The sequence below is a fragment of the Podarcis pityusensis genome (assembly GCF_964106645.2).
Source record: "Podarcis pityusensis genome assembly, chromosome: 8".
Classification (NCBI taxonomy): domain Eukaryota; kingdom Metazoa; phylum Chordata; class Lepidosauria; order Squamata; family Lacertidae; genus Podarcis; species Podarcis pityusensis.
This window is the reverse complement of record NC_138033.1, coordinates 38,000,220-38,020,631: the sequence shown is the minus strand read 5'-3', so window position 1 is coordinate 38,020,631 and position 20,412 is coordinate 38,000,220. Positions and strand designations below refer to the sequence as shown.

General features: G+C 51.1%; 1 protein-coding gene across 2 annotated transcripts in view; it reads left to right on the top strand.

The window, feature by feature from the left end:
- The first annotated feature begins 1,643 nt into the window (after positions 1-1,643).
- The window catches only part of FCSK (fucose kinase), a 22,692-nt gene continuing 3,923 nt past the window's right edge, over positions 1,644-20,412 (top strand). Inside the window, exons 1-21 of one of the 2 annotated variants that reach the window (XR_013989621.1) lie at positions 1,644-1,766; positions 3,618-3,736; positions 4,402-4,553; positions 4,993-5,043; positions 5,274-5,399; positions 5,561-5,633; positions 5,871-5,968; positions 6,576-6,656; positions 7,279-7,398; positions 10,413-10,587; positions 11,218-11,345; positions 11,846-11,947; positions 12,703-12,873; positions 13,126-13,196; positions 14,073-14,449; positions 15,053-15,263; positions 16,451-16,617; positions 17,111-17,338; positions 18,042-18,185; positions 19,125-19,244; positions 19,524-19,591. Coding sequence is in view for 1 of the 2 variants with exons in the window: in XM_081016885.1 (XP_080873011.1) it covers positions 3,658-3,736; positions 4,402-4,553; positions 4,993-5,043; positions 5,274-5,399; positions 5,561-5,633; positions 5,871-5,968; positions 6,576-6,656; positions 7,279-7,398; positions 10,413-10,587; positions 11,218-11,345; positions 11,846-11,947; positions 12,703-12,873; positions 13,126-13,196; positions 14,073-14,449; positions 15,053-15,263; positions 16,451-16,617; positions 17,111-17,338; positions 18,042-18,185; positions 19,125-19,244 (2,674 nt within the window). In the remaining variant the exon portion in view is untranslated. The remainder of the gene's footprint in view (positions 1,767-3,617; positions 3,737-4,401; positions 4,554-4,992; positions 5,044-5,273; positions 5,400-5,560; positions 5,634-5,870; positions 5,969-6,575; positions 6,657-7,278; positions 7,399-10,412; positions 10,588-11,217; positions 11,346-11,845; positions 11,948-12,702; positions 12,874-13,125; positions 13,197-14,072; positions 14,450-15,052; positions 15,264-16,450; positions 16,618-17,110; positions 17,339-18,041; positions 18,186-19,124; positions 19,245-19,523; positions 19,592-20,412) is intronic. The other variant, XM_081016885.1, reaches the window with a different exon arrangement.

Below are 20,412 nucleotides of genomic sequence, written 5' to 3'. Positions count from 1 at the left end.
ACTCCTTCAGGCAAGGCTGAGAAAGCCTCCTGGTTGAAGACTTTTGGGCTGTACTACTCAAGGCACAGGGATGGCTGCCAGGAGGGGAACAGAGCATAACACAAAATTAGAACAAGTACAGTCATAGTGAGGCTTTTTAATACCAGAAAAGTCTTAACCTGTTGAAATTCTGCCTGCCATGCAACTGTTTGAGGTACAAAAAAACCGGTTTTCCCTAGCGCCAACCTAAAGCGCAAACCAAAACCTAGGCTGTCATCTTATACTCGCTTACCTGGGAGTAAACCCTCTTAAACACAAAGAGACTTTCTTTTGAATAGACATATATTATGGTGCTGCAAGCTAACAATACAGTAAATTCTTAAGGAGTGCCTGGTGTTCAGCTGCAGCACACCAGGAAACGTGCCTAAGATGTTTTCAAGTTTGCAGAGGGGGCGGGGGAGAGAGGGGCTTTCTCTTTAACATCCGCCTGCACATACTATGTTGTAGCATTTGCAGAAAATGACTTTCTTTAGAGATTACCTAATCTCAGAAGAAGCCTTTTAGGGACCACTTTTCTGAGAAGAAAAATGCATACAGTATTGCTGCCTGGGAGTAAAGTGGAAACGGTGGAGATTCCAAGGTCTAGAAAATGAGGAGGATGCAGGGAAAGCACACTAAATGGGAGGAGGAAACGTCCGCTTTTAAGACTCTGGGGATTATTTTCTCCTGGTGTTGGAACAACATGCTCGTCGTCAATCATAACTCTGACTTTGCTGTTTAGCTAGGAAGAGTGGCAGGCCGCAGGCGGGAAAAGCATTTGGCTCCTTCAGAAAGGCACTCTCACAGTTTGCTTAGAAAGGTACCCTCATTGTTTGCTTCCTAAATTTCTTTCTCGGAGGTCCAGACACTTACTTTTTAATATTTAAGTTGTTAAGTTGTGGGTGAACATATCAGACGACACAGCGATTCTTCAGACAGCTCTTGTTTATTCACAGGCCAGAACTGAACTGAACTGAAGGGTTCAGCCAACCTGCTTATACAGAGGTCCACTACAAAGCATCAGTAGCAACTTTCTGTAACTATCCAATCACTGAACGTCACTTTCAATTCCTTATTTGCATATGTGGACCTGAGTGAAAACTATCTACAGTATCCCCCTGCTGGCCCAGGGTGAGAACTTCAGTACATAACATAAGTGAAAGCTCAGGGTCTGGGGCATCCACCCAAGGGCACCAATGAAGGTCTTAGGGGCTCATTCCTAGTAGCATAGGATCCGGCTGAACATCTAGTTGAGAGTTAACGCCTGCTGAACTCAGAGGGCTTTCCTTCAAAGTAAGGCGTATAGGACCACTGGGTGCGCAAACGCAAGCACACACATACTGTATAAAACTTCCAAGTAATTAGCATTGCAAGGTGGTGCTGACTCAAATCCTGCAATATCGCCGCCGCCGCAAGCGCTGCTTAGGAGGCACCCATGTGAGCGAAGGAGGGCCTGCACCTTTAAATAAGGAAGAGCAGCCCGCCCTCCCGGCTCGAAGCATAACGCCTCCTGGGAAGTGTAGTTCTACGGGCAGATGGACCTTCCCCTGCTTGTGAGTGAATGGATTACATTTCCCAGAGTGCAAATCTCGGGGTGGGGTGGGGATCGGGGGGGGGGGGAGAGGGCTCAGTTAAAGCGCCAGTGCAAGAGGAGGAAGTTGTCGTGGCGTGTTAAGGAGGGGCTGATTAATCCGATATTATTAAGGGGCTTGCAGCCTCAGCGTGCTCTGCTGCACGTCTACTCGGAAGTAAGTCGTTTTGGCTCCCCTGGGACTTACTCCCATGTAAGCGTGTCATGCACTTTCGGGCTGCAGCAGCTTCGCTACCTGCAAAGTGGGCCTCACGGAAGGAAGCCCCGTGAAAGGGCCGAAAAGTGGAGGGGAAGCCTGGCTCCTATGAGGGAGGGAATGTCCGTCCTCCCCCATGGGCAGCCTCAAGGGCAGCTGAATGGCCATGTGGTGTGTAGTGCTGGTCTCCCAAGGGCTTGGCAGACCTGGGTTCAAAACTCCGTTCAGTCATGGCAGTCTCTCTCTCTCTCTCTCTCTCTCTCTCTCAGCTTAACCTACCTCACAGGGTTGATGTGAGGATAAAAATGAGGAGGTGAGGGGAGAACCATCTACACCTCCATGAGCTCTTTGTAGGAAAGGTAGTGGGATAGAAATGTAACAATAATGACAAAAAAGTAAAACATGTAAAAGCTTAGTAAGAATTCTTCAGATGCTGAGTCCTCTGGGGTGAGACTGTGGGGTGGGTTTTTCCCCTCTCTAAACAATGGAACTGGGAAAGGATAAAATTTCAGGGATGCTGTTGGCAGGGAGCCCATTAGGAAGGCCTTGGTGTTGGCACTGGGTGTTGGCTGCACACATGCCTGTCAAAAATGCAAATATTTGAGAGGGGAGGACTATGACAAGTTCCCACAAACTCTTTGTTTCACTGTGGTACAAAATAGGGTCACCTACTTGGGCGGGGGGGGGGGGGGCAGGATGCCAATGCCAAGTAGTCCTGGCGCAATTTGTTTTGTTTTCCCTGCCCAAGTTAATGCCCAGGACTGTTTTTACGCCGGGCTGTGCTGATTAAAACACTTATGTCTATGTTCGGTGGCATTAGAGAAAAACAAATTTTGCAGCTGGTATAAATCATGCTAATTTTGCATGTTTTATATTTATATATTCAGCTTAATTTGTTCAGCTTGTGAAAGAAGGAATGATGCCCAACTCATTTGGGATGGGAGGGCTTCGCAAAAGAGCTGAAAGAGCAGGATCTTCACAACTGCTTTGCTGCCAGAGTGGTGGGAAGTGACCACAAAAGCCAGAGACCCAAAGCTCCCCACAGACCTATCAAGGATCCCTTGCCTTCTGGGGAAGTTTGAGACCAAAAAACTTTATCAGCATAAATAAACTTTATGCAGGAGGAAGTGAACATGAATCAATCTCTTTTTGAGTGAAGTATGATAAATGCAATGCCCTTTGGTGATATGCAGTAACCTTTCTATTATTTATTTTTACATATAACATCATCCATGATGTTCCTGGTGTTTATAGAGTGCACCAGAGGAGAGCTGCCACTGCCCTACCCACCCTTTTTCCCGCAAGGAGCATTCAATGTATATTTGAGATTGCATGGGCAGGAGGAGGGAAGTGGGAAAGAACAGTGTACCCATTAGGGAAGTTATACCCACTTAGGTTTACCTACAGGCAGGCACAGGGTCCAGTGAGACAGCAGGTAGCTCACATTCATCAGCCAGCAAGATTCATAAGGAGACAGTAATTGGAACACTGATCCCCCTGCTCTCTTCACCCACTGCACCCATATGGTGTCCCCCAGAAATTGTTGGATTCCATCTCCCATCAGCAATAGTCAAAAATGACCCAGTGTTCAGTGGTGATAGGAGTTGTAGTCCAACAAAAAAACATGTTGGCTCTTCAGTAGACCCAAGAACTGCATGGCTGGGCTGACATATGCCACCCCCCTTTTCCATGTTCACTAATAGATACTGGAGGGGTCCAACCTTGTGATTTGGCAGGACTTGTGTAATTGTGTCACTCAGATCAGTGGCTTTTAAGCTGAGCTTGATTGGCAGGTGGCTCCCTTATTTGCAGGCTCAGCAGTTCGAAAAGCAGAGAGGCCTGTTTTAAACGCATGGCTGGAGGAGAGGTGGACTGGACCGTCATCGTTTTGACATGTCAGCACAAGGACAGTGTCTTTGCCTTCCAAAAAGGTGAGTGAAGGCCTTCCTGTCCACACAGGGATCCGAGCCAACACGTTGCAGGGCAAGGTTAGGGCTGGAGCTGAATTAAAAATGAGGGGGGTGGGGTGGCACTCAGAACAATGAAGTTGGAGTGGAGCTTGTAGGCCACCTCACTCAACCCTTTGTTGAAAATCCAGAGCTATTTTATGATTTTGTAATTTCATTATGCTTTCATGATTTTGTTGAAGAGCACTGTGGTTTTTTTAAAAAATGAGTTGGCATTATGGTATTAATTTTTTCACTGACTACATCTTGTTGATCTTAGACAATACTTTAACTGCTACTCTCGCCCTTTAGGCTAGATTTGATGTCTTTGCGGAGGTGGCAGGCTTAGCAGCTAATTATGAGCTTTTAATATTCTGTTGCCTAACCAAAAGCAAGCCCAAGCAATGTCCTCGGTCACCGTGAAACCTTTTAGTATTTGGGAATCCACCTGCAGGCGTGGCTGGACCAGCATCAGACAAGGGCTGGCAGGACTGAGGGATGCAGGAAAGGCTGGGACCAGCCAGGGAGCCACTGACCCTTCCACTCCTACCTCTGGGGCTTCTCACAAGCTGCAGGGATCCTTCTTCCTTCACCCTCTCTATGCTGTGACCTGTGTTTACTAACTGAGTCTCTATTCATTTGGCTTCCAGAGCTGGAGATCCGCAGGGATCGGGGCTCCTTGGGGCGACAGCCCATCCTGCTCACGGTTGAAGACCCCAAGGGCCAGGTTGGCAGTGGAGGAGCCACTCTCAACGCGCTCCTGGTGGCAGCTGAGCACTTGAGCGCTCGAGCAGGCTACACGGTGAGCAAGGGAGAACACAAGTGCCAATTGACCTCCGCCAGCAGAATCCCCCAACCCTCATGCCTAAGGGCACCTACTGACTGAGCAGGTATGGGAGGGCAATGTTGTGATATCTGCCCTGGTACCATCACAGCACTGCATCAGGCCGAGGCCCCATCCTAGCCCAGCATCCTGTTCTCACAGTGGCTAGCTAGGTGCCAACACCCCTTCTCTATGCATTTATGACATTTATTTATTTCTCTTTAATTTTTTTTTAATCAAACTAATAGAAGATGTAGACATTTATGAAAGCAGTAATTAGAATGGACTCCTAGGATCCCTGACCCCAGGCTGCCTCCTTCTGCCTCCTCTACCCTGCTCATGGCACCTCTTTTGTCTCTCAGCTTCCAGACCATTGTATTTCCTAATCTAAGAGACCCCCCTCTGATGTTCCTTCCAGGTGGTCACATCTGATGTCTTGCAAAAGGCCTGGATCCTCATTCTGCACATGGTGAGCTCTGTAGTGGGGCTGCACTGACCGTGCTTGGGTGCGATCCTCAGAAGAGCAAGAAGGTGGTGCCTTGTTTCTAGTCAGGCACCAAGGAGAAGAGCTTCCACAGCAGGAGACTTCCCTCCTCTCGGTGGGACGACCTGTTCCTAATCCTCAGCCCAAGTACCTGGAGGCTGTGCCTTCGGCCTGCTCCCTCTGCTGCTCTGCTATTCTGCTTTCCTTCTTGCCAGGGCCGGGACTTCCTATTTGATGACTGCAGCCGAGCATTCACCTGCCTCCCCCTGGAGGAGCCTGCGGCCCCCGCTGAGGCACTCACCTGCAACCTGGACAGCCTCCTTGCAACCCTGATGCACCAGGTCAGTGGGGCGGATCCTTGCAGGCTGTCCTGTTTCAGTGCCTTGCTGGGCTTTGCCCTGGCCCTGCTGAGATTGTGGGCAAGCCTTCCACTCATCTCCTCTCAGAGGTGCTGCTCCTGCTCCTACAGGCTCAGATTCCTCCTCCTTGCCTCCATTTCCAGGTGTGCAGAGGCTCTCCACCAGGGGTCTGGGTTTCCAGCACCGATATGCTTCTCACAGTCCCAACCATGACAGGTAAGGTGTATGGGAGGCCGCAAGGACTGGCTGGGAGAGAGTGGTGGTTCTTTGCAAGCCGGAACAGATTGCGTCCTGAGGAATGGCTGAAAAGTGCCTTCTTTCTCCTCCCCTGATTCATTTTGAGGTGTTCCTTTAATTTTGATTTCTATTTTGGGAGGTTGTGGGTGGGTGTTCCTCAATGGGCAAAACTTACCAAATCTGATGTAAAGCTGCATGCCTCCCCTCTCCTCCCAGAGATCGACTGGCATGGATTCCAGGGGGTGAGAGTCATTGCTGTGCCCGGGAGCATCTCCTATGCCAGGCAGCATGGAGTCTACTTCGCTGACACTCAGGTACCTCACCCAAGCCTCTCCCAGCAGCCACCCAGTTGCCCCTATAACCCCCTGCCTGGGACAGGGAGAGGAGCATCCTGGATGACCCTTTTGGCACTTGGGCTGGAAAGCCTCTACAATTCCCAAAAGTAATGGACAACAAGTTTCAGGTCCAGAGTTCTTTTGGGTGTTTTCCCTTTGATGGCATCCTTCTCCTGGGCTGCTTGCTTTCCTCCAGGCATTGCTAGACTCCCATTCCCATCTCCCCTGGCCATTAACCATGCTGCTTGCAGGGTCTGATGGGAGCTACAAACCCAGCAGCATCTGAAGATGCCTCTCCTCAGTTGCCCCACTACTTTCATGGGTCCCGTAAGAAGACATAGTTGTGTATCTTTCCTTCCAGGGCAGATACTGCAGATGTGGTTTGGCAGATGTAGCCCAGATCAGGACTGTGGAGGAGACAAAGGGTGAAAGCCTCAGTCTCCGGGCTACTATAAAAAAATTTAAAAAGCCAACCAAGTGATTAGCACCATGTCTCGTTAGGCCCTCCTCTCACAGATAATTGCTGCCCAAGTGCATTAGCTGTTGACGCTCCTTGGGGTAACTCTGCTCATTCTTGTCCCTCCAGGGGGTGGTGCAAGACATCTTCTACCAAAGCCCCGAAGACCAAATCCGGCAGTGTGTGGGGCCAGACGGGAAGGTCCCACTGGTGAGTTCTGGGCCTGGGCTGGAGTCACAAGAAGATCCCTGCAGCTGGATCAGACCCATCTAGTGCAGCATCCTATTCTCTGTTGAGTTTCTGGATGTGTGCTCAATGTCTCCAAGACATGAGTCACTATAAATTGTCGGGGAAGGCTGTCGGAACCCCCTAGAGCTGCATGCTGATGGGAGGGACAAGCTGGAAACGTTCCTGTCATTTTCCTGGGGGTCATCCCTGCCCCCGGCTGACCTGACATTCTCACCATAGCCAAGCAGATGCCCCCAAGGAAAGGAAGTCCCCAAGCAGGACCTGAGTGAAACTTCACCTTTCCCATTGTTATTCCCCATCATCTGGTATTCAGAGGTAGACTGAACCAGAACAAATGGCAATCCGTGGAAACCCAAATTGCTATGTATTCTGATTCTGCATCAAAGAGCTGGTTTTCCTGTGGAAATTGGGGGTGGGGAGCATGGACCTGTGGCTAGAAAGTGCAGGGCAAAAATTAAGTGTGGGTGAGCCCTCAGTTGCAGGGCAAGCCTGCTGCAGAACCATCTGCCTAAAACTCTTGAAATCTCACTAGTCTGCAGGGCTGAAAACCCTAGAAAAGCTGAGCTTCTTATTACCCCTGCAGGTGTGTGGGGTTGTCTTCTTCTCCTCTGAAGCAGCAGAGCAGCTTCTGGCCACCCATGTCATCCCACCCCTTGATGCCTGCACCTACCTGGGGCTGGACTCAGGAGCCCCCGCCATCCAGGTGAGGCCCTTAAGAAGAGGCAGGTTATGGAAGAGGAATTCACCTGGGTGGCTGCAGATGAATCTGCCCAGGAGTGAATGCAGCTGGTCTGGGGGAAGTCCCGAGTGGCTGGCAGCAAGCCCCTGGCCAGAGACCCCCACAATGGATGGTCGCAGGGTGAAGGCCAGGTGAGTGAGCTGTGGGGCTTTGGGCCCATTGAGTCAGCCTTCAAAAGGCCAGTACAACCTGAGTTTGAGGTCAAAGTGCTCTTGAAGATTGTGTTAAGAGTTGCCAAGTCAAGCTGGGGGGCAGCTGACATGGCATCCTCTTGGAATACAGCTCCCGCCATCTGCAGCCAACACCTGGAGGGCACCAACTGGGGTCTTCCCAGGCCCAGAATGGGCTGCTGCCTCCAGTCAATGCAAGTGATCCAGAGGATGTCCCCAACACCACCTCCTAGCACATCTTCTCCTGGGCAAAGCATTTCCCCTGTTCTCCAACTGCAGCATTGAGTTGTTGGGAGAATGTGCTCCCCCCTCCACTTCTTCACAGTAACAGCTATTGCAGGAAGCAGTGCTGTGAGGATTGTGGGCACACTAGTGTTCTCAGGTCCTATTGCAGCTTTGCAAGCCCTTCAAGGCTTCCCTGCCATGGTGAATTCACCTCCATTTGAGTTTCCTCTTCCTGGTGGGGTTTTTTTGGAAGCTCAGTGCTCCAGCTGCAAAATGTTGGTACGCCCATGTGCACCAAAATATGCTATAACAGAGCTGCAGTTGTGTTGCCCGCTCCCCATCTTCCCCTATGAGGAGGCAGGTGGCATTGAGGCTGGGCTGGCTTTAGCGTTCCGATTACAGTGATGGTTTCTTGGGTATTGGGAAGAATGCCTCAAGCTGCCAAGGACATCATGATCTGACCCTGAGAGGGCTTTTTTGCATAATCTGTCACAAAAGTGTTTTCTTCATATCTCAAGGGTCAAAGAGCTGCCTTGCACCATAGATGGCTGTCCTGCAACTGCAGCTCCAGAGTACTGCTGGCCCCAGAGGTGTCTTTAGCCTGCATTAGAAACCAGGCTTTTAGTATTGCAGCATAAGCTCTCTGGAATGAGTTTCCAACCAAAAACAGTCAGGCACCCCCTGAGATGATGTTTAAGTGCTTATGGAAGTCCTTTTTGTTTAGAGGAAGGCTTTCCCTGAGGTGTAACCTTACCATTTGTGGAAGATCAATTTTGTACCTGATGAAATGTTTTCTTTAGCGTGTGTGTGTGGAAGATCTGAGTTTGTTTAACTGATCTTATTATTGTTCTCAGAGATTTGTGTCTGCATCTTGTTCTGCTTTCATCTTGTATTCGGTGGAATTTATGCCATGATGCAGTCTCAAATAATAATTGCTTGTGGTCTTCCCCCATCATTTCTTTCTACTCCTGAATCCTGGCAGCTTTTTGCAGGGGTGTGTGTTTGTGTGGTGGAGGAGTGGCCTCCCTCCCTCTTCTTGTGACTTATACAAGTGAGGCTGCCTTTGGCCAAGAAGGAAGCAGCCTAAACAGTATTCAGTGTTTCCCCCTGAAGCAGCTATTCCACTTCTCAGTGGGCATTAACAACGACAATAAATGGTTTTTTTTGGGGGGGGGCACTTTGAGAAGCCCCTTCCCTCTCTCTCTCCTCTCCTTTTCCATATGCAATACCCTTTTGGGGGGCGGAATAACACCTCCCTAAGACAGAGACCTCTGGAGCTTGCACAGCTTCCCTCTTTCTGCACCTTGCAGAACAGTGAGTGAGCTTTCGTCTGAGCCCAGCGATCCTCCGCTACTAGCCATGATGGCTATTCTCTGCCTCAAACATTGGCGGTAGTAGCCTTCTGAATACCAGTTGCTAGAAACTGCAGGAGAGAAATGTGCTCTTAAATTTTTTTTTGTTTTTATTAAAGATTTTCTTGTGTAACAAATAAACAAAGAGAAAAAAAGATGGCGCCGGGTCAAGTCTCAACTGAGTCTCTGCTGCATGAGTAGGAGCTCTAATGATCAAATTACCCTGATAAAAAGGCTCAACCTATGAAAATATCTGCCAACTTTTATCAGTAAAAGACTCCAGGAGCTGTCGGGTGGACTTTTAAACCTCCCCTCCCTTTCAAAGCTACTTAAATCAACTTTGAACCACCTCCCTTGAAAGGCCCATAATGCTGTGGGCTGGATAAAATAGCCCCATTTATTTCTGAGTACGAAGATGGTACTTACAAGATAATGTTGCAAAGAATAAACAAAGAAAAGTACATATAGTGTCTCCACTTTCATTTCATAAGAGTCTTTACCACAGTTTGTTTGCATTCGGTATGAAACACTGTTGTCATCTGCATTATGCACTTCGGAGAAAAGAGAAAGGAGAGAGAGATGGGGCGGGGTGGGGAGAGACGGTAGGGATAATGATTTTCTGTTTCGTAATGTTTGTGCAGGGTGTTTGTGTCAGCATCATGTGCTTCGGTCCTCTATCAGAGCTTGGCTGATTGCAATGTGGTTTGCTTGTATGCGTGAGAATGGGGTCGTTGGGTCAGATTAGTCATATTGATTCATATGTTGTTGGGTTGGATAGGTCATTATCTTCTTGGCCTCTATATGTGATAAAGGGGAGCCACACTGGGGTGAAGGTGTCCTCCTTTGTCTGTCCCTGTGCTACTTTAAGTTTGTTGGTGCTCGGTTCCTGCTTGTGGGTTTCTCCCAAGCATCTGGCTGGCCACTGTGAGAGCAGGAGGCTGGACGAGATGGTCCACCGACCTGATCCTGCAGGCTTTCCTTATGCTCTTAAGCCTGCTTCCTTGCAGATCCCCGCAAGCCCCTCTGGGTAGCTTTTAACTTGAGACAGTGTTCCTTCAATCTCTCCCACCCACCCCATTTGTTCCTCCAGTCAGTCCATTGCACAGCTTGGAAACTGTCCCTCCACTTGTCATGATGTGCAAATGCTTTGCTTGGGTGTCTCCTTGTGGAGCCAGATGTTTCCTTGTCCAGAAGACTCATTCACCCCCTCCTTGTTCTTCCCTCATGCCAGCTCTCTCTCTTCTTCGACATCCTGCTCTGCATGGCCCAGGGAGTCAGCGAAGAGGCCTTTGTGAAGGGTCAGAGACCAGGGATGGGCAGCGGCGACAATGTCCAGACGGCAGGGTCAGAGAGAAGTGCCCGTTCCGTGCTGTGGAAAGCTCTCCATGCCGTGCCTCTCACAATGGGTGAGGTTGTGAACTTGCCTCGTCCAATGCCAGCCAGCCTCTCCAGTCTGATGCTTGGTGCTCTCAAGATGTTTTGAACTTTGACCCATCAGCTGTAGCTAGCACAGCTATACAATGCTGGGGCTGATGCGAGTTGTCAGAAACATCTGGTTGGTGAAATCGGCCTCCCTTCCACCATTTGGCGATGCTGGTTTTCTGGGGCAGCGCATCGCTTTCTGTCCTAGGGTGTGGGCAAGGGTACCCAGCGGGGAGGCAAGGGGCACACTGCACACAAAATCCCAATATCTGCCTCCAGGGAAACAAGCTTGCATATCTCTCCATCTCCTCCTCTGCAGTGGCGGGAGGCTGTTTTCCTCTGGCAGGAGGTAGGAGAGGGGCTGCCATCCTGATCCCTGGGGCAGACAAAACACATTGGCTTGTATAGGCAGCTAAGTTCTACTCAGAGCACACCAGAGTCAGCTGTGTCTATTGATTTCAGTGGGTCTACTCTGTGCAGGACTTGAGCTGGCTACATAACACGTTTCTGGCTTCCCTCTTTTGACCTTCCTTCCTGAGGCCTTTGGAGGCCTTGTTGGTGTGGGATACCCTCTGAGGTGCCAATTGTGGCCTCTGGCTCCTCCCTCTTCACAGCGTACATCCCTGAGGGTTGCTATGACTACATGACCATGTCTGCCAGCGACCACATCCGCCACCTCACGCCCCACCCAGGCAATGCCCGCAGCAAGGCCTTCCGCAAAGTGGCACATTCCCATGTGGCTGTGAGTACCACCCCTGGTTGGGGGATGCCTCAGAGGCTCTTGAGTGCCTTGTTTTGGTGGGAGGGTCCCTCACGCCACCCCAGCAGCCCTTCTCTGCAGCACAGTTGTGTGTGTGCTTGGCAGGGTGGGGCAGCAGGTGTGATATGCAACTGGGTGAAGCTGAAGTCTATGTGCATTCTGCTGATGAGACAACTTTCCACAATTAAGATTCCAAAATTCTGGTTTTCTTGTAATTTAGAAGGCGTGGGCACAAACTGATGACGGAAGAAGCAGCTTTTGCCAAAGGGGAAGGGGCAAAGAGCTGCTATGGGCTCATATGGGGCAGTTCCTTCTGCTAAGCTCTACTCTGGGGCCTTGCATTTCACCTGATGCTGCCCCACTTGATTGCATGTTTTGCTCCCCACCCATAAGGACTAGCAGCTTATGTAGGCAGAGTCTACCAAGACTGCCTGGACTTCCCTGCCTCACCATGACCCCTCCTTCTCTTTCTTCCCATGCAGGAGCCTCAGCTGCTGGCTGAGGGCTGCTCTGTCACCAACAGCCTCTTGGAGGGAGCAGTGAAAGTGGGGCCTGGGAGCGTCATCCAGCACTGCCGCTTGAAGGTGGGCCATGCTGGGGATGGGAGTAAGAAGTTTGGCAACTGCCCTTGTTCTCTGCTGAGCGCCAGAAGTTCTCTCTCTGGTGACACAGGGTCATCTTTGGTGGATTTGGAACAGGAACCAATCCCAGAGCTGATATTTAGGCCAAGCCTTGAGGTTTGGCAGGATCAGGCCCAGGGCAGGAGATGATATGAGGAGGACAAGGACCCAAGGTTCAGTGTGGTGTAGGGGTTAAGAGGGTTGAACTAGGACCTGGGAGACCGGGGTTTGAATCTCCCGCTCAGCCCCGAAGCTAACTGGGTGACCTTGGCCCAGTCAGGGCCTCTCAACCAGACCTACCTGACTGGGCTGCTCTGAGGATAAACTGAAGGGGTGGAGAACCACATCCGTCACCTTGAGCTCCTTGGAGGGAAGGAGGGGGGCAGAAATGCTGTAAACAGGCTGCAGGGAGCCAGAGCTGTTGGTGTTTTGCCTATCCTCGTTTGCTTTGAGAGTTCTACTCTCCCCAGCCAGCTAGTTGCCTGACATGCAGGCAGACAGTGTGACAACTGCAGCAACCTTGAGCCAGGATCTCAGGCCTGCTTTCTCCGGGTGGGCTTTGCCCTGGGGCAGTGGGCAATCAGTCTCCCCTCTCTCCCAGCTGTCCTGCCAACTCTACTCAGAGACTCAAAGAACAAGCCCCATGTGGACACTCTGCAGTGGCAGGAGAGCTGAGTGTGTGTTACAAATGCCCAAGTCCCCTTGGTCTTTTTCTCCAGGGTCCTTTGGAGATCCACACTGGCTGCCTCCTCACTGGGCTGGACGTGGCATCCTCCGTGGCCCTCAGGAGCTACCTGCTTCGGGATGTGGTTGTCCAGGGACACACTGTCAGGCTGAGAGGGATCCCTTGCAAGGTCTTCACCCTGAGTGGGCATCATGATGACTGGCAGGTGTGTAACAGGAGTCTGCTTGGCTTGGTGGGAAGGAGTCTGTACAGGTTTGAGGCATCTTGCAAGTCTCTGGGGAATCCCACTCCCCACAGCAACTCTGCTGCTTCCTTCAGAGAGCTGGGGGCGGCAGTTTGTCTTGAGGCAGGTGACCTCAAGAACCCCAGAACTATCTGCCCCATTCCACCCTGCCTCTGTTCTCTTGGTTATTCCTTCTTCTCTGAGACACTCACACCTGCCCTCTTCTTTCTTTAGAGTATGGCAGAAGAAGGCGGCACCTACCTGAACAGGCCCTGGAGTGAGTTTTTCCTCCGCACTGGAATACGGTACGTGTGCAGGTCCCAGCCCATTCTCTTGAGGGCCCCACACATCAGCCACCCCACCCCCACCCTGTGCTGTGGAGCTGCTGCTCTGCCTCCATTTATTTTATTTATGTACTGCTTATCTACAATTGCCCCTGAACAGTGGATGAAAAGTATAACACAAACCACTGTGCCGCTTGGACTTGCCGATCGAAAGGTCGGCAGTTAGAATCCCAGCAATGGGGTGAGCTCCCGTTGTTCAGTCCCAGCTCCTGCCAACCTAGCAGTTCGAAAGCACACAGTGCAAGTAGATAAATAGGTACTGCTCCGGGGGGAAGGGTAAACAGCGTTTTCATGCACTGCTCTGGTTCTGCCAGAAGCAGCTTAGTCATGCTGGCCACATGACCCGGAAAATTTGTCTGTGGAAGCGGAAAAACGCCGGCTCCTGTGGCCTTTAAAGCGAGATGAGCACTGCAACCCCAGAGTCGTTCGTGACTGGACTTAATTGTCAGGGGTCCCTTTACCTTTACCTGTATAAATTAAAAATGCCTCCTTGGACACGAGTTCTAGGTGCTGGGGCTCATCATTAACTAATTAAGACAAGATTTCAATTTGTGCAACTGATACTCATTCAAGAGACACTTTCAGGGTGTATTTCATATTCAATGTACAATCTGTGTTGCAAGTTTGGATTTTTGTTCCTTACAGTCCCGTTAAAAATGAGGGACAAAGCAGCCTTTTTGTTCATCATTTGAAGTGGGGGACTTTACTGGTTTGTGGCCTTGTAGCGGGGAGGGCTGGCTGGGGGCTGCCACCTTCCTTCCTTGTGGGGTTGAGGCTGCTTTTCCATGCTTGGCTGGGTGGTAGTGACTGACGTGCCACCATCCTTGCCCTGCCCAGGAGTCACGACCTTTGGAGCCCAGACATCCCTTCCAGCCGCCGCTGCCTGCTGAATGCCCGCCTGTTCCCCGTGCTGCATGCCTCCGAGCCCCTGGGAGTCGGGGACGTCCTCTGGCTCTTGGGCTCCCCGCTTTCTCCTCCAGGGGCTGAGCAGCTGCAGCGCTGGCGGACTTCCTGGTGCATGTCCTGGGAGGAGCTGAAGGGGAGCCTGGACCAGGAGGCGGAGCTGGCTGCCCGCAGGGCCACCTTCTTCTTGCAGGCCCAGAGCAAGACCAAGAGGGTCCTGATGGAGCACAGCAACTGCAGCCTCCTACCGCTGATCCGTTCCGCAGCCCTGGAGGGCTACCACAAGGCCATGCTGGAGACACTGGACCAGGGTGAGACATACTGGCAGGGTGTGTGTGTTTGTGTGTCCGGGGCAGCATTTTGCCCTTTTAATTGCAGGGTGCCTATATATGGGAGTGGAAGGAAGGAAGGAAGTGGGGGGCTCCTACCCAATGCCTGCCAACAGCTGGGTGAGAATTCCACCTTGGTTCCTTCTGGCTGCAGCTGGATTGCCTATCCCCCAGTCTGGGGAAGCGGGCAGCTCTGCTTTAGCTATTCCCAGAGTTCCCTGGGAGTCTGGCAGCTCCACCCACCAGCACCTCAGTGAGCAGCTCTGCCATTGCCCAGCCTGGCTGGTTTCAAAGATGGCGGACTGGCCTTGCCCATGTGGGTGAAGGTCTTCCTAGAAAGGGTTCTTTCCCCTCCACTCTTCTTGGCTCCAGGGACACTTGTGTTGTGAATCCACACAGGCTTTGTGGAGACGTTTCCTCCCAGCCCTCCCATGGACCACTGGCTCTGGGGAGTTCTTGCAGACCATTTTGACATCCATTAAAACCTCCCAATGTTCCCAGGTGTAGCCATTCCCAGGACCAGCCCAGTTTCAAGCCAAAGAGCCACTTTTCAGGCTCTGAGGACACTTCTTGTTTGCCTCCTAGTTGCCTCCATGGCCAAAGACCCTGGTGTTGCTGCTCGATCCCTGGCTTGCATTGCTGACCTCCTGGGCTGCCTGGCCAAAGGGGAAGGGGGCTTACGGAGCGGCCCGGCAGCCAACGCAGCTTGGGCCCAGGCCTTCCAGCACCTTGAGAAGGGGGACATCCTTGAGGGTGTCAAGGAGCTGGCCAAGGAGAGGAAGAAGTGGCTGGACAGGTACTGCAAGTGTGTGTTTGTGTGTGTGTAGTGATAAGGCTGTATTCCCGCTGGCCCCACCTGTCCATCTGCCTGGCAAAGGCAAGTTCTCTGTGCAAAGCTCAGTCTGCACATGACCAGGAACACTTTGCCATCACTGCTCAAGGCCATGCTGTTTCCTGCACTCACCGGGAGCATGGAGGGAAGGAACATGCTCAACGTGTCCCCCTTTCAGCTGCTTCAGGTGGGCTGGCGTTGTCTTCTGAGGCCCCAGGGGAAGGGCAGGTGTGCAGTGGCAAAGCACCTGAGCCAAGCTCAAATCCTGGCATCAGATGATGGGAGGCCTTTTTCCACCTGGCCTGGTTGGGCAGGTCCCTGACTGACTCCAGCTACAAAAGCTGAGGCTCTTGAACAGGCTCTTGGGCTGGGATGTTGTTGGGGGGCAGGGACAGTTGTTACCGTTGTTGATAATAATTTTATGTATATTTATTTTTATATCTCGTTATGATTTAATGTGGGAATTGTTAAATTGGTTGTGCAGCTTCTGGTGTGTTCTATTTACTGTTTATGGCTGTTTTTGTTATATTTCTAATTAAGTATGTTTTTCATGTTGTAAGCTGCTTTGAGCATGGTTTTAACTATGGAAAGGGGGCATACAAATAAAACGCTGCATGTATGGGAGGGACCCTCCTCCGCCAAGGTGCTGGAGAGCTGCTGCCAGTCAGAGACCAAGGTTTTGATTCTGCTTCTGATGTCCATGGGGTACTGCAGAGCAGATGCCTTGGCCCATGGGGGCCTTTGGAGTTGTGTAAGGGACAGAGGCTCACAAGTGGCCCTCCAGAGCAAGCCTATGGTGGCAGACAGAGGACGGGAGAAGAATCTGGGGGCCTGCATGAGAGAGCTGCCTCTGTCCTGGAATGCCTCTGAGTGGAACTCACCCCACTGAAAAAATGGGAAGGAGAGTTTCCTTCAGGATGGCCTCTGTGTGGGCAAACATAACTGAGACGGAAAAGCACTTGGCCAATCAAGCAGCCTTCGCCAGCCTGGGACTACAACTCTCATCTGTCCCTGCATAATCTATGACCATGCTGACTCACAGCATCTCATGCTGATGGAAGTATTGGACCACTGCAGGGCACCCAGTTGGAGAAGGCTGTTGGCAGAAGCAGCCCAAGCAACCAGAGACTCCCTTTTCTCCTTCCTTGCAGGCCTGTCCTCCTTGTCCGCGCTGCTCGACACTATGAGGGTGCCGAGCAGATCCTTGTCCGCCAGGCTGTGATGTCCTCCTGCCAGTTCATCAGCCTCAGGCTGGCCACACTGCCTCCCATGGGCCGCTGGCTGAGAGCAGCCTGCCCAGCCAGAATAGACCTCTCTGGTAAATAGACCTCTGGGCCTGGGCTTGTCAAGTTGCCCTTTCTGGAGCCAGGTAGCCGCTTGCCTCTTTTGACCCCAGGTGCCTTGTGCCCAGAGGGCCAAGCTGGCAAGCCTGGGGAGGCTTGGCAGGGGCCCTTGTCCTTCTGCTCCGCAGAACACGACTCAGTGTGGTCTTGAATGGAGGGAGGGAGCTTGTGCAGGGGGGATTTGATAGGGAAGGGGCTGTGAGTGACGCTTGGCTCCTGCCTTGAGTGCCGGGGGATCCTTCCCCTGCAAGGCAGAAGCAAGCCCTGGGTTCACTGAGGAGCAGAAGCATGATGTGCAGGGTCTCATGCAAGGGCACAGAGGATGAGTTGGGTGCAAGCAGCACCCAGCATCCTTTGCAGCATTGCAAGGTCTCCTGGGGAGAGTCCCACTCTTTGGTTATGGGCTTGGGTGGGTGGTTGGGCAGGAGGCGGTTTCTTATGTGACTCCCTTTGGGCTAATTTTTGCAGGAGGCTGGAGCGACACCCCTCCCATCACGTATGAACACGGAGGCGCAGTGGTGGACCTGGCCGTCCTGGTGGATGGGCACAGGCCCATTGGTGCACAGGCCCGGCGCATTGCCGAGCCAGAGCTGCGGCTCATTAGCCGCAGCGGGAGGCTGGAGGGAGAGGTGGTGGTGGAGCTGGTCTGCAGAGACCTGGAAGACCTGCGGGATTACTGCCAGCCTCACGCACCCGGTAAGAGCCCCTTTTCCTGGAGCGGGAAGGGAGCAACTTTACCAAAGCAGCTTACTTGCTTGCTGTGAGGAGACCCTGTGAGAGACTTATCAGGTGGCAGTAGGGAGCCCTGTACTGGCTGGGCTGTAGCTCAGTGGTAGAATAGCTGCTTTGCATGCAGAAGGTTCCTGGTTCAATCCCCGGCAGCATCTCCAGGTAGGACTGCCTGAAATCCTGGAGAACTGCCCCCTGTCAGTGTAGACAATACTGAGCTAAATGGTCCCAACGTTTGATGTTACAAGGAAGCTTCCTATGATTCTAGGCAGAGTTGCATTTGCTATAAAATGTGCCTTTTGTTTTCACATGTCTGTCGGAGGCCTGAGAGTAGCCGGCCTCTTGCTCCTCTTTTAATGGGCCTCAGGACCAGCTACTCACCTGCTAGATCACAGTGCTTTGGAATGAGGCCTGTTTCTCTGCAATGCCATCTTGACTCTTGCTGTGAATTGTGCCCGCCCTCCAGCGTCACTTCTGCTGAATTTTGAAGTGCTTCCCTTCCTGATCTCCCCACCATGGCCTGTTAGGCTTCATTGCATTCCCACTCCCGAGTTCAGATCCTAACTGCAACCCCACCAGCCCCTTCCCGAGTCCAGGTCTCATTTCTTTCCACTGTGGGCCAGAAAGGGGCTGTCCTGGCTTCCACCCCCATCTTTTTTCTTCTTCTTAGGAGCTTTGTTGAAAGCAGCCTTGATTTGCACCCACATTGTGGACCTTGCTTCTCAGAATTCCTTGCGGGACCAGCTGATGGAACACTTTGGAGGCGGCTTTGAGCTCCGCACCTGGTCACGTCTTCCTCACGGATCAGGACTGGGTATGCCTGGCATTGCTCAAGGGGAGCTAGCAAAAACCTCAGGTCCACTCTGGCAGCATTTCTCTTGTTGATGTTAGAGGGGCTTCGTGTATCCTGCCCTGCCCCAAAAGCATGAGATGAGAACCCCATCCACCTCTCCTTCCTTTCCTCCATTCAACTTCAGTACTTTTTTATATACTTCAACAAACACCCCTATTGCCTGAACCATCTTTTGAACACAACACACACGTAACTAGCTGTAAAGTAACATAACGTGATATGTAATAAAACTGTAATTTTAATCATCATATCAAAAAGCACAGTTCCTGATGGCAACATATCTTATCTTCTATATATATTGGTATCGTAAAGTCCAAGGATTGTCAGGTCCAAAGATTACAATGCAGCTCCTGTTGGCAATGCCATTTCATTGCCAACAGGAACTGCATTGTAATCTTTGGACTTGACAATCCTTGGACTAATCCAATATATATAGAAGATATGATGCATTGCCATCAGGAACTGTGCTTTTTGATATGATGATTAAAATTACAGTTTTATTACATATCATGTTACTTTACAGCTAGTTATGTGTGTGGTGTTGTTTTTATATACTTCTGCAGACCTTGTGCTCCTTCCCTTGAGTTTTCCAATACCTCTCTCTTGTTTGCCACTGTTGCTCTTTCGGCTGCAGAAGAACGGAAATAGAAATAGAATATGAGATGTTAGGTGTATGGAACCTCCAGTTTCCAGGCACTCTACCATTGACTAGTACCAGCTACCAGGGAGCAACAGCTGGAGATGGCTGTTGTAGGGCTTCTCAGAGGCATCTACATGGCCAGAGAGGCCTTTGGTCCGGGCCTAGTCTGGCTCTTCTCATGACAAGGTTCTGATCTGGTGCTGTGGCCTCTACCCCCCACCCCCGCTAGCCATGTTGTGCTCACTTGCTCTCTCCTATAGGCACCAGCAGCATCCTTGCAGGGGCTGTGATGGCTTCTTTATACCAGGCATCTGGGCACTCCACCAGCGTTGAGTCCCTCATCCATGCCGTGCTGCATTTGGAGCAGGTTCTCACCACAGGTAAGACCTTTTATTTGTTCCGCTGCACATGCCAAAGAAACCAAAAATCCGCAGAAAGGGAGATGTCTAACTCAGTGCCATCTTGTCCTCCTTTTCTTGAAGTTAGCCTCAAATATAGCATTAGCAGGGCCTTGAAGGCATTTCTTCATCTGCCTTGGTAGCTCAGTCGGTACAGCATGACACTCTTAATCTCAGGGCTGTGTATTTGAGCCCCATGTTGGGCAAAAGATTCCTGCATTGCAGGGGGTTGAACGAGATTACCCTTGTGGTCCCTTCCAGCTCTACAATTCTGTGATCAAGACTTGGCTGAAATCTCTCCAGCTTATTTGACTGCTGTGATTTCAAAGGTGCTGTTGGCTGTTTTCCTCCAGAAGATATTTTGGGGTGTTTCTGTCACTTGCACAAAACTGTTCCCTCTTCTCCACAGTCCTGGCCATGTATGATTCCCATTTCTGTATGTTTCATTGGATGAATGTTTTTCTTCCTTCTATGCTGCTCCCTTTAAAATGTCATATCCTGCCCTTCGGCCAAGCAGCTAAGTCAGTGACGTCCTCCTTGTTTTGCAGACTTTTGCCCTCCACTTGAGTAACACATAAACAGGTCTTACGCCAGTCTGGATTCTGGTGCCTTCCAAGCAACTGGGCCAGTCCAGTAGCTTCTGCCCTTTGGTTGTGTTTTTGACTTTGCCCTGAAGGAATGTGCATAATAAAAGGCAGAGCCCCCACCAACAGCCCTGCCCCAGACTTGTTAGGAAGACAGGAGAACTAGCCTTGTGATGAAAGGATTCTTGTGCAGTGAAAGAGTTTTTCAGAGGCAGCTTTTCAGAGTTGTGATCTGGGCCTGTGCCAAAAGTGATTAGAAGCAAGCAGGGTTCTAGGTCAAAGAGGAAAAGGCAGTGGGTGGGATGCATGAGAGTGAGGGTGAAGGCAGAGCAGCCCTTTCAGGCCAAACGGAAGGGCTAGGTTGATGGCAGGGGGATCCTCATTTGCATCTCTTAGATATGCAATGGAATGCATAGGAGGGGGGTCTTTACCGTTTCTCAGTGTCGTTTTCTTTTGATAATTACATTCAGTGCTGCTTTGCCACTGGGGCAGAGCATTCACATTCAGATAAACCAATGTGGGTGTATCTATATTGGCTGAAGCAAGGATCTATTTTTTGTATTCTG